The sequence below is a fragment of the Alligator sinensis genome, unplaced genomic scaffold (assembly GCF_000455745.1).
Source record: "Alligator sinensis unplaced genomic scaffold, ASM45574v1 scaffold274_1, whole genome shotgun sequence".
In the NCBI taxonomy this organism is placed as follows: domain Eukaryota; kingdom Metazoa; phylum Chordata; order Crocodylia; family Alligatoridae; genus Alligator; species Alligator sinensis.
In genome coordinates this window covers 1,213,665-1,226,872 of record NW_005842124.1, presented here as the reverse complement: position 1 = coordinate 1,226,872, position 13,208 = coordinate 1,213,665, and the positions used below count along the sequence as shown (strand labels likewise).

Below are 13,208 nucleotides of genomic sequence, written 5' to 3'. Positions count from 1 at the left end.
AGCCACTATTATAACAAATAGTGTAAAATAATATTTTTCAGGGCTTAATACAAAGCCTACAAATAATCGATGCGAGTTTTCTCATGCACCTCAAAGGGCTTGGATCAGCTCCTTAGGAACTTCTTTTTCTTATGTGCTATAAAGTATTTTTCTTATTGAATAAAAAATTACCATTTTTACCTGAGTTACTGGTAGTATTTGCTGTACATAGACTTTAGATGGGATACAAGGGGAAGAAAGCTTTTTTATGTATATAAAGGAACAGACTGTGCTAAAGAAAATATCAAGAGATCGCATAGGAATTACAAATAAATTTGCATACAACAGGGTTGCTTCTGAAATACCTTCTGAAAATGAGCATCTTGAGCAAACTACCTACAACAGACAGTCAACCTAAGTTTCTGGAAATCACATAACACTTTGCTATCCAAATTTTGTATCGTCTACTTCTAAATTAATAAAAATTCTTAAAAAATAATTTTTAAGTTAGCTTTTTATTCATATTTGATAATGTTTAAACCATTACCTATTACAGTTAAGTACCTCATTAATTTGTTGCAACATAAATAATCTAGTTCCATAATTAAAATGTAATTAACCATTTACAGAAAAATGTAGAGATAAGATTTTAAAATGTTTACTTAGCCTGGTCATTTCTTAGCATTCCATTAAAGGAATTGATTAGGTTAAAATATTCCCTAAAAAGATTAGCAGTTCAATGTAGAAAGGAGCTTTTTGTAAACTCTGAGCAGAAATGATTGTGTTTTCAAAAAAAATGTTTAGTTCCATTAAGCAGCTGACAAACTAACTTAGCTCTTGGCTGCAAAGTGTTTTTAAAACTCGGTTAAAAGAATGACATCATAATGTCAAAACTGTAAAAACAATAGTTCATCATTTCTCTTTCATCAGATCTGTATTGTAAAGACCCAGTGAAGCACATTAGGGTATCATTGGGATGTCTACGTTCCTGTTAACAAACCTAATCTGTTAATTACAAGCAAAAATTTATCTCAAAGTCACATTGTTAAGTTAACAAAGAATGCAATAAATGTGTAATTGACAACCTATCATATCAGGGGTCAGTAAACTACAATCCATAAATAAACTAGATCCAGCCCATGACAGCACGCTCTGGTCACAGCAGCTCCAGCAGGGGAGGCATTCTGAGGGTCCTGCACCTGCCTTTTTCTATCTATTCTTCTTGCAGCATCTGCTACTTGCCAGGGGGTGCAGGGCTGTGGCCCATGGCAGGGGCAGGGTTGTAAGCAGTGGTATATGGTGGCGAAAAGGTTGCCAACCTCTGTATTAAACCATTCACATTATAATAAAATTAGAGGTCCAAAGCTTATCCTGACAAAGTCATATGTAGGGAGATAGACAATCCAATCATGTACTTCCTGAAATGATTTTTCACTGTTTTTACTGGGTCCTTCCATTAAGAACTTGAAAATAGGGGAAAATACTCTATTATTTTAAAATCAAAACATGTTTATGAAGGAGGAGGGTAAGAGAATGGGTTTCATTTTAAAAAGAGTGCCTGCAGCTAAATAGCGTGGTAATACTGTATTGCTGCAAGTGCCATGGCTGAGTATTGAAACCAATTAAAGCAAAATGCCCCTGCTTAAGCATGCTCCCTTATGTTCTTTCATGTGCAAGATTCAGTGGAGAAGAAAGTCAGGAGGCACAAGCATTAAAAAAAATTCTGGAGTCACCTTTAATCTTTCTGTAACAGGATTTCTTCTTTCTCTTTCCCACAGGGGAGAAAAAGCCCCTCCCATATCACAAAGACAATAGCCCAGGAAAAAAAGCAACACTTACAGAATACAGTAGCAGTAGGTAGATTAAGAAATAAATGGGGGAGGCAGGGAGGGAAGGAAGAGTAGTGTGCAACTTGTTTAGATAGTGTACAAACAGCAGATTCTGCTCCAGTTCAACCTACTCACTGCAGTAAGAACAACCCCCATCCCCTTTAATAAACCATCAGCTAACATATTTTTACTTATGTATACAACTTACACCACTCTATGAAGGATGTATGATTTTACAAATTTATCTCCAATAAAAGTAAAACCCTTCCAATGTTAAAAAATAAAATGAAGCAAGAAAATCCTAGAGTGTTTCTAACATACACACAGAATCTATATAATTTTTATTATGAGACATTTTACCTGATGAGGATGAAGTTGTCAATGAAGCTGAAGATGATGATTCAAGAGAACTTCCAAAGACTGGATCCCATGCTAGGAGGTCACTGGTCCCCTTTCTATTGTAATAATTAATTTTGGAAAATAAACATAACACATATATATTTGTAACAATCAAGTTACCAGTCACTTATACAGTGTAGTTGTAGTGGGGATTAAGACATTCAGACACATGAATACTTTTTCAGGTAAAATACTGTTGGATAAATATAGGTAAAAATCCCCCTGTTTTCCATATTAATACACACCAAAGCAACTTTCTGTAATTAATTCATCCTTTTTGTTATATCAATGCAAGTTTGGGGGTGGATATTGATTTCATGGTACAAATGTTGTGTTTTGACTTGCAACAAAACACATTCATTATTTAGTAATGTTCCTGTACAAATCTGTGTAGATCAGCTCACACTTTGGGCTCACCAACTTTCACTGTATTTAAATTACAGTAACATTTTAATGTAAATGACTTTATTATACACCTATTTAATATTCTTTTAGCTATAAATATAAATTGAAGCAAGCAAGATGAAGAAAAGGAGGTAGAAAAAAAGACTAGACCAAGAAAGAGTTAAAGATAGTAGGAAATTCCCAATTTTTATAAAGAATTCTGAAATTATTCCTTAAATCCTAGAAGTCATTAGATATCCAGCCTAAACTGAACATCCAAGTCAAATGATAGATTTAAGAATTCTACAGAAAAACAAAACCAAACTTTGCTGAAATGGCATTCAATGTAAAACCTAAATTTTAAATGTGGCACTTACTCATTAGATGGAGCAGAAAGCTTTGATTTTGTTAATTCTTCACCTAAGCAAAAAATACACTATTATGACAAATAAAAGCCATGAAATTTGATTAACAAAATCATTCAGCTTCATGATAAAAATAATCTGGAATGTTAATAGCTGTAATTAAAATTAATCCAAGACTGCTGAAATGGGAAGGATGAATAAATGAAAAACAGTAACTTTTAAGAAATGCTACTGGTCACTTCATTTCACAGGAAAAGACAATTCAGGTATGAACTCTAATACTTTAAAACAAACAACACTATTTTTTAGTCTCTAGAATGTTACTGATTAAAATGCTAATCACTGACTCGTAGCAAGTTCTACTCTGCATTAAAATACGAAAGGGCTACTACAAATCAATTCCATCGTGAAACATGACACATTCATTTTTGACCACTTTGTATATTGGCTTTATTTGAGATTTGTATTGGAAAATACAATAATGCATATATATTGTAAAATAAACATAATGCATATATATATTTTGGACAATTAAGATTACCAAAGTCACTTGTGTGTGTAAAGATTCAGGAGTTCAGCTCCTCATAATGCATGTGAATCACCTTTTATATCTTTATTAAATAGCACAGCTATTTAGACAGGACTGGGAATGACACCTGTTACTGTTTCAGTGACCCTGCACTAAACAGACAGAGATAACCCCACCCCTACCCACTGGTCCAATTTGGACCCAAAGCAAGTGGGGCAAGGCCTCTGGAAGGGGACTGGGAGAGAGAACACTACAAAGAGCTTAGCTTGACTCTTCACTGCCATGGATTTTAAAATGGACATTTAAAATGGGTCTAAGATTTTTAATGAGGAAGAATACTGTTTTAGGAGGTGTGAGAACTCACAGCAGACAAGACAAAAGTTTTCAGGAGGAGGAGAGTGAAAGCTTGATGCGGAGGCTTGATTTCCATCATTGGTCACAAATAGCCATATCTGACTACAGATTGTTGGGGGACCCTACAAAATCCATCTATTTTCTGAAACTTTTGGAAACAGTTGAGGAATTAGGTGTTATAAAATCTCTGTGTGAAGTGTATTCACTGCTTTGAAGTTTTAGTAAATAGGTTAATTTAATTTTGCCCACAGATTATTACTATGGCTGCTAAGTGGTTAATTCTGGCCTTGAACAGAAGTTAAATTTCCAGCAGTGGAAGCATCTGAGAAATATCCACAATCGTTTTAGGAGCACTACAGGTGTTCAGTCTACAGTTGCCCCCTCTATCTTCTGCTCTCTCTGTCTTCCCCAGACCAGGTGATCCCAGTCTGGAGAACGCATGGGGAGCAGAGGCTGCTCTAGTCCCTTTCCAGACCAGTCAGGCAAGGAGTAGCTACTCTACTTCCCTCTTGGACCAGTCTGGGAGGGGATTGGATTAGCCATCAAAGCACCTGCCTACACCCCAGACAGAGAACTCCCTAAGGGAATCTCTGATCTAGGGAGTGGCCGGGGGCTTCAGTGACTGCTCCAGTTCCCTCTGGACCAGACTGAGGGAAGTGTACAAGTACTGGGAACATCTTTCTCCAGGAAGGCGCAAGTTTTCCCCAGGAGAAATTTAACGAATGCTTGTACACTTGTTGTTTCTATTGGGAGAGCAGCGGTTCTCCTGACAGCAACATAATGCCTGTACATGGTCTATAGTAATTCAATTTTTATTATTCTAGGGCAATAGAGCTAGCAATAAGCATTCTTTTTCTAATCAATGAGAACACAAAAATAGAAATTTGACACTTTTTCTTCTCCATAATCATAAAATTCAATTTTATGATGAATACAGTGAATTTGAAAGGAAAAATATCAAGAATACCTTAACAGCTAAAAATTAACACTTACTAGATGAATTCCGGTTCATTTGTGCCTAAAATATAAATAAAAAAAAAATAGAAGTAAGCATTCCTACCAACAACTTACTAAAATACTGAAGTGTTGAAGTGCTATACATTTAGGAGGTATACATTGCTTTCATTATTTTGTTTTCAATGCAGGGAAAATATCCTGGAATTGGGAGAGGCTGGAGCATGAACAGGAGCTTAGTGACAGCCCTATGGAAGCAAGTAAGATGGAGCAAAGGAAAAGCTATTGGGAGTTTGAAGGTGGGAATTGGAGTAGGGAAATGAAAAGTGTGAAAAAATGGCAACATGTCAGCTAAGGGAGAAACGATTAGAAAACTAGTTGTTTGAATCTGTGCTTGGAAACTAAATACTAAAGAATTAGTGGGACTCCAAGAGTGGAAAAAACTGTTACAATTTAGCTAGCTGAAATGAGAACAGTTCTCAAATACCGTCAGTTATCACAGAGACTGAGGAATTAAATCAACAAGACAAAAATAAAAACTTAGATTTAGAAAACCAAACAATAAAGCAACACTGAAATCAGAAGAATAACTTTTTAAACACACAATTTCATTGTATTTGTCACACCTACTGATAAAAGAATCAAAATGTAATAAAACTTCTTCACAATTTAATACTGTCTTCTTTTAAGTGCTTTAGGATGGTTAATATAAAGCCTCACAACTGAGACTTCAGTAAATATAGTTATATCCATTTTATAGGATGCGTAAACTGAAAACTTAAAAAAAAAAAAAAAGTATAACATATAGCAGTTTTTTTAACAGTGGAATGGAAACCATGCCACTAGAGTCAGCCCATGGTTCAACCACAAGAACACACTTCCTCCCCAAAATAAATAAATAAAAATACAATTAGTTTTTAGTTAAAAATATTAACAAAAATATGAATCATTCTGTACTTACAGGACTGTGTCTCTGATATTGGCAATTGGAAGAAAAAGGGAAACAATATTTTTAGATTTTTATGCAAAACATTTGCTTTAATATAGAGACCTGCTTATTCTTACCCTTATTTTGCTTGAGTATCACCTATAAAGGTTCATATGTAGCATTATTCCTAGTGTGTAAGCAATCATTCTATCATTTTAAGGAAAACATTTAAGTTATGGTTTAAAATGATGTATTTCATCATTTATTAAAGCATTCAGTCTTATCCTCATGGTTTTAAAGCACTTGCAATCCAATTCTATTCCAGTACTGTTTTTGTGCATATGTTAAGAAGGGTCCCCAAAATAGTGCTATTTAAATCCAAATTAAATGCTACTATACACAAAGCACATAAGTGGTTTTTGGGAGAGTATAAGTGTTGTTATTTTCTGTCCATTACTTAATATGGCCCTGGAGCACATCTTATCCCTGGATCTAATATCACATTTCAAACAAACAAAGCAGTCACAAACATACTGCTAGCAGAGGGCAGGCTGGAATATAAAAATAGAGCTTGAATCTTGAGAAGGCAGAGACAATCTTCAGGTGGCTATCCACCTCCTCAAAGAAGCCAGGAAAGAACATACACCTCTCTGCTAACTATTGAACTAACTGGTTGTAGCAGAAAACATATGATGGGACACCGCTAATGAGACGACACCTGCCAGTGACCAAAGAAGAGCAACAGAAGTGAGGGCAGGTCCAACCCAAACCTGGGAGGACTGGATATGTCTAATACTGCAATACAGTGTTAAACATAACCAAGACAACTTAAATTAACTAGTTTTGTTATAAGAAACAGTCTAGAGGCAGTGGCATGAAGCTTAGTGAAGTTAATTCACTCTGCTTTCCCTGAGAAGGAGAATAAATAAACCCACACTATAATGTCTGTGCTGTTGTGGCTTATAGTGCTTCTAGAAATCGAGCTAGTTTCTTTAAAGCTGGCTTGGGTGCCCCTAGGCTACATCCTATTGAGATCTAGTCCTAAAAACAGTGGAGAAACTAGGGAGAAAAGGAGACAGAATAAAAGTAACTGCATTTATCTTGCAAAAAGTGGTGACTTGAAGACTATTATTGTGGCTGAAAACATGTAGTATCCTGGAAATAAATTTAAGGAAATATTTCTAGTTAGTAAATAACCTTAACCATGGTGCAAACAACAACATGCTCCCTTCTGCTTACTCTCCTTCTTTCTCATTAATCTTGCATTCTTGGATGCACAGTAGTTGGGTACCTTCTACCTTTTCAACAGGCAAGGTAGAAGGTATCTACCCAGCCTGGTACAGCACTCAGCTGGAAGGTTGGGAAATGCAGGCTTTAATTTCCTCAGGTTGAGAACAGCCCATCACTCAGTTCTCCCACTTACAGGGTGAGTGTTTGTAAAGGTTTTCTGGCTGCTCTGCTGAGCCCTGGTAGATATTAATATAATTGCGTGACTGGAATCCCAAATCTGATCCCCAAAATTGACCATCATGCCTGAACCCTCAAGTTCCTGCACAATCCAATTTCCCATTTTAAATTAAACCGTCAGCTGAGGCCCAGGATCAGGCAAAGGCCAGGACTGGACTTGGGATACATGCCACATGTTCAGTTTAAGTGGGATACAAACCAATCACAAAGGCGTTCTACATTAAACGTGGAATGTTTTTGTGGCTGGCTTACCAGCCCAGCCCAGGTGGGCACTGTGTGTAGCCTGCTCCAACTGGTCTGGGATCTGCAGTGCACACCCCCAGTGAGACTGCACTGCACATAGTGCCTATTCCAGCTGTTCTGGGATCTGTGCTGCACGCATCCACCCATTCACTGAAGTGCCAGAGCGGCTGGGATGGACGCTGTGTGCAGCAGATATCCCAGGCCTTTCCCATGGGGCTGGTACAGCATGTACCATGCCTCACATGGGTCAGCTGGGATCCAAAGGCCACACCAGGGGTCAGATGGTGGGGCTCTGCGGGCCAAGCACAGCCAACAGATGAAGTGACTGACACAGTTGTAGTACAGGGAGTCTGGAAGAGTAACTGTGATTTAACATTCCATTCTGGGGACCAAATGCCTAAATTTGGGGACTACAGCATGTTATATACTACACACACACAAAAATATAAAATATCTTTCACGGGATCTGTCCTAGAAACCTGAAGGGAAAATTCAGCTACAGAATTAGAATTACTTTGCATTAAGTGCAAGTAAAATGTATGCATCCCTTTTTTGTGAAAAGGTGCTGATTTGAAAATTTCAGATTTTGGCTGAAAGTATAACAACTTTTCCTCTCTAATAAAATAAAATGCAAGGAAGAAAATTACTTACAGAAGTTGCTGGAGAAAGAGCAATATTGCCAATAGATACTTTTAATTCATCTAATGAAGCCATAGTGTAGTGTGAACTATTGTTTGGCAGTACAGGTTTGATTTCTACGTGGAACCTTCTAGGTTCATCTTCTTCAGAGTCAGAATCACTGGATGAGTAGAAATGGTTCTCTTTGGTATGTTTTTCTTAGTTAAGGTAACTGGTATTTCAAAGTCACCTGATTCATGAACAAATCTGCTTCTCACACATACCACAAAAAAAATCAACACATCTAGAACAAGTAAAACACCAGAACACGTACATGAATCTAACAAAGTTAAAAGTGTCTTAAAATAGCTACTTGAGAAAAAACTATCTATAGTTTGACAACATTCATATTTTCAAGTTAAATGCTGAAGCGTATACTCTAAGTACCTAATATTGAAGGGATTCTCAAATGGGGTGCCATAAACCCAGAGATTTTAAATAGGAATCTAGTGTTAGAAACATTCTGACCTCTTGTGGTCTTTCTGAGTCCTTTGCAAAATAAAAATTGTTCTGTTATTTTTCTGTAGTAAAAATTGTGTGACAACTAAGAGCTGGCATTTTTCAAGGGGTGCCATGAGTTTAATGAGGACTGCGTTGAGTCTAAGAAGGTTGAGAACTATTGTACTAATGGAACAAATGGCAGAAAGTGTGTTAATACCACTATAAGATTACAAATGTAAAGGCATGAAAAACCTGAGTAAAAAAATAAGATTTTAAAACAAATCTTTAGGCTGAAGCACAAAACAGAGTCAAGAGTTTTGAATTCTCTTCCCAGTTCTGCTAGTCACTTACTCTGTGATACTCTTTGACTTGTTTCTACTCTTCTGTGATATTTACTTCACAATACTCTTATAGGACTTGCATTTTGTAAGTTTTTTTGAGATCCTTAGATCAGTGATTCTCAACATTTTTAGATTCTGGGCACCTCTCAGAAAATACCAGCTCTTTGCTTTGATGCGTTACTTCAGAGGCTGTCAACTGGGGGTACGCGTATTCCCGGGGGTACTTGGGAGGGCCCCAGGGGGTACATACGGCGGTGCAGGGAAGTGGTGTGCAGCTGTGGGGAGAAGTGGTGAATGGTGGCAGCTGCATGCAAGCTCCCTGTCCCCCACCATCAGTTACGTGCTGCTATACTGCCAGCTTTGCATCCAGCCAGCCATCAGCACCCCTCTCTCCCCTCCCCCCCGCCTCATCTGGAAGAGGGTACATTCCAGAAGGGGTACCCACCAGAAGGGGTACATGCCTTAAAAAAAGGCTGAAAACCTCTGTGTTACTTAACTAAAGAAAAATAATAGAACAATTTTTCTAATGCAAATAGCTCAGAATGGCCACAACAGGTCAGATTCCTTAATTAATTGTCAATTAACACAAGAATGTAACAGTTCTTTTCCCCATTTTGTGCTTTAAAATATGCAACATATAACAATAGGATTTTGGGCATTCAATTTCTATTTTTAAAGAAATGATTAACAACAAGAATTAAATGGCATATAGGTTTAAGTTTACAACTTACTGAACAAAGAACTAATACAACACCATTACTGTATATGTCTGATTGCATACAGTTTTTAAGGCTTTGTTAAATGAGGCAGAAACACATCAGCATTATGACAGTTTTATCTTCTCAATTAAAACACAGTTATTTTAGTGAAATTTCTAATTTGCATGCAATGTCAAAAATTGAAAATGATGACATACTTCTAGTCTGGTATACATGTAGTTTCAGGTAGGCTACTGCAATATATATTATCTGCAGATATATATATCTGCCTTGCGTATGTTAGAATGGACAGAGATATAAAAGACTTAGTTCCCCAGATTAACAGCAATCTCTTTGGAAATAGGTCTGCTCCTCTTCTGCTTATGCAGATACCTATAACAATCAACTGGTGTACTTCATCACTTGCATCCCTTAAATCAGCAAACCATGCTTGCCAGCCACTTAACTTACCTAGGAGAAATCATTATAACTCATAACTTTAAAAAAGGCAAGGCTCTCAAGGAGGATTTAGACTGTTGGAGCCCATCACAAATACAATTTTGAACTAAAACTTGGAATACAGATTTTGTCTTGCAGTTCCCCACACTCAAGAGAGGCAAGACTTATCTGGGGAATTAGTTATAGGACACAGACCACAGGACTTGGGATTCTACACCCAAGAACTATATTGGTGGAAGCTCTGAAATATATGCAATACAACATCTAAAAAGTATATATGGTATGCAAAGAAACCACTCAAAGGAGCTCCCTTACTCAGAAAAGCTTTGCATAGGGAAAGACCAATACCTACCCCAAAATGGATTCAACATTGAAAAGACAGCATTGTAGCCAAGAATCTTACTTAACATCAGCAAAATGTCCATCATCATGGTTCAAGGTTAACTTCCCCCTACCAGAAAAAAACTTCTAAGTGAAATTTTTTAGACTTGGTGTGATGAACTGAGATAACTGATTCAGAAACCCATGTCAAGGCAAAGACCACTCTGGGTTATCTGGTTCTGAGTGCCAGAAACAGTGAAGGTGGTCAGAAGACATTAGGATTAGTATTCCTCCATCTCTCTTCCCAACACTGAAGAGTTTCCATGGTAGGAATGATTGTCCACTATGGTTCCTGTAAAAGCACATTTTTAGTAATTTTATTTCAGAGTTTCTGCCAACAGAATGTTTATATAGCTTGGATCAAAAAGAAAAATCTCACTTGACCTGAGGTTCCACTAAGTCAGGGAAACTCTTAGGAGAGATTTTGAATGTTTCTTTGTCAACATCATCAAATCAATGAATACTTTTGTGCTTTCTAGAAGCTGGAGCCCTGTATGGCCAGTGGGGATTGCAAATCACTTAGCTTCTCCACTAGATTGATTGCCTTTTTCATCCCCCTCCTTGAAGAGATAGCATGGTAAATGAGGGCACTCAAGCAAATCATTCACTGAGCTGTAAGTAATTCACTTTTGTTCTATCTGATAAACTTACACAAAACAAAAATGCATTTCAGTTCACAAGTTTGGCTAGCAATTTGAAACAACTGTTAAACAACAAATTACATATAAAACTTGGAAACAGTATAGCTGGGTGAACAGGACCTTTGAAAACACTTGTGTGGCTGATGCCAAGAGGCAAATGTTGATGGGTTATGGCAAGTTGCAAGAATCTTTCACGGAACAGTGAGCATCTGTAGTCATACAACTAGCACGTTAATGAAGCCAAGGAAGCTATGATGGACTGAATACTATCTGCTTCAAAGTGCTTGTAGTTGCTGAAAAATGCAGATGTTTGTGATCTAAACCTAGTTATACTCCTCTGGATCATAAACAACAAAGAGGCAGTTCCTAACAACACTGAAGAGCTTCCTAAAGTAACTGGCTTGCTTGGATCTATAGCAGGTACTGAGAGGTCCTGGCCAGGACCTATCTTTATTGGTGATAAGAGAAGAATGAAGGAATGAATCTGCCCCTATAAAAGGGAAAGACTTGAAAACCACAAACTACCCTGAAAAAATAACTGATAACATCTCCTGTAATCAAGGCTCACTGACGTAGAAAATAAGTGTACAGAAAAAGGAATGACTGATTAGCAAAAGCAGGTTGCTAATTAAGAAAATGGCAGCCAAAGCCTTCCACAAATTAACTGACTGAATAAACTTATTACACAGAAAAGGAGCATTAACTGCTTTTCATCCTATAGGAGCTCCCCAAGAAGAACATACAGTTCAGTTTATGATGTCATAAAGAGAAGGCCACCATGGTAGAAGATTACACAGCATGAGAAATGACTGCCATTATTTAAGTTTGCTATTACAATTGTTACCATCGTGGAGGTAAACTGAAGTTATTCTGTCCAGACATTTTTAATTTGATCAAACATCTTCTTAAAGTTCAGAAGTTGACCAAATCCTACCTTTGAATTTGAAAACTACGAAATAGATTTCCTTCAAAGTTTCCACTAAAATTTACTTTGGGGCCAAAACAAATACTGAATTTTTCAAGAAGTAGTGAACATCTGAGTACAAGAGGCTGTAACAAAAGTCTAAACTTCATTTTATTATATTTAGCAATTAATTAGTTATTCCCATATTCTCAGTAACATACAAGTACTATTTCCACGGTTATTGCAGTAGATAATATGATATTCATATCCATGTATATACATTATATAAAAGGATATTCTGACTGGTCTCTGGTTTAATACTGTATCCTTCGTCATCTACATCAGGGATATTCTAAAAGAGAAAAAATAAAATGACTGCATTGACAAACTAACACAATGTATTTTTATGTGGAGCTTTGCTGTACTTAGAAATTTAGACTAACTTGTCATTGCTGTCAAATCAGACCATGACTGTAGTGACAGTGATGTTTACCCATTACTAAGAGACACTTATGTCAAGTTATGCCCTGTGGCTCATAAATTCTGACAGATCAGATGCCTGAAGAATGGAACATGACAAATATAACACCATCCTTCAAATAAGACTTGACAAGTGCTAATAGGTCTCCATTTATTTGTATAACTTTATCAAAATCATCAGCATACAGAGACACTAAATGTAATCAAAAGCGAGTCTAAAAACACATCGGTCATGTTCTCTTGGTCCAATATTTTTCAAATCTGTTTCTACTTTCATTTCCTTCAGTTAAGCCACTGCAAGTATTGAGTCTTGAACCTCAAGTTTTACTTCCCTAATCTAATTATTAGAGCAGGGGTAGGCAAAATACAGCCTGAGGCTGAATCTGGCCTGCCAAGGGATTTTGTCCAGCCTATGGTAGGTCCCTCAGCCCTGTTTAGCCCAGGCACAAAGGGCATCCTGGAGCATGTCACGTACAGCCAGTCCTGCTGCCCCCAGGCATGCAGCGGGGCTGGGATGACATGGTGGCTGGACTTGCTTTCCAACAGCCCTGGCAGCAGCAGCTCCTTCTAACTCCTGCTGCCAATTTCCATTGCTACCCCCAGCCTGGGCTCCCCAGCCTGTCCGTCCCACCCCCACCACTGGGGGCACAAGATGGAACAGGGGCAGGTGAGGTGTCCATGGAGAACTGGCCTGGGACCAAGGCAGGGCACGCTCTGCTTGGAGGATGGAATGGGACTGTGGGCAGGTGGGGAG

At 37.6% G+C, this 13,208-nt stretch overlaps 1 protein-coding gene across 2 annotated transcripts in view; it reads right to left on the bottom strand.

Annotated features, from left to right (window-relative positions):
* FCHO2 (FCH domain only 2) overlaps nt 1-13,208 on the bottom strand; it is a 181,262-nt gene that overhangs the window by 29,238 nt on the left and 138,816 nt on the right. For both annotated transcript variants that reach the window (XM_025205669.1, XM_025205668.1), the window contains 6 exons: nt 12,272-12,326; nt 8,083-8,261; nt 5,755-5,766; nt 4,833-4,857; nt 2,969-3,011; nt 2,169-2,263 (listed from right to left, as the gene is read on the bottom strand). In XM_025205669.1, coding sequence (XP_025061454.1) covers nt 2,169-2,263; nt 2,969-3,011; nt 4,833-4,857; nt 5,755-5,766; nt 8,083-8,261; nt 12,272-12,326 — 409 coding nt within the window. The remainder of the gene's footprint in view (nt 1-2,168; nt 2,264-2,968; nt 3,012-4,832; nt 4,858-5,754; nt 5,767-8,082; nt 8,262-12,271; nt 12,327-13,208) is intronic.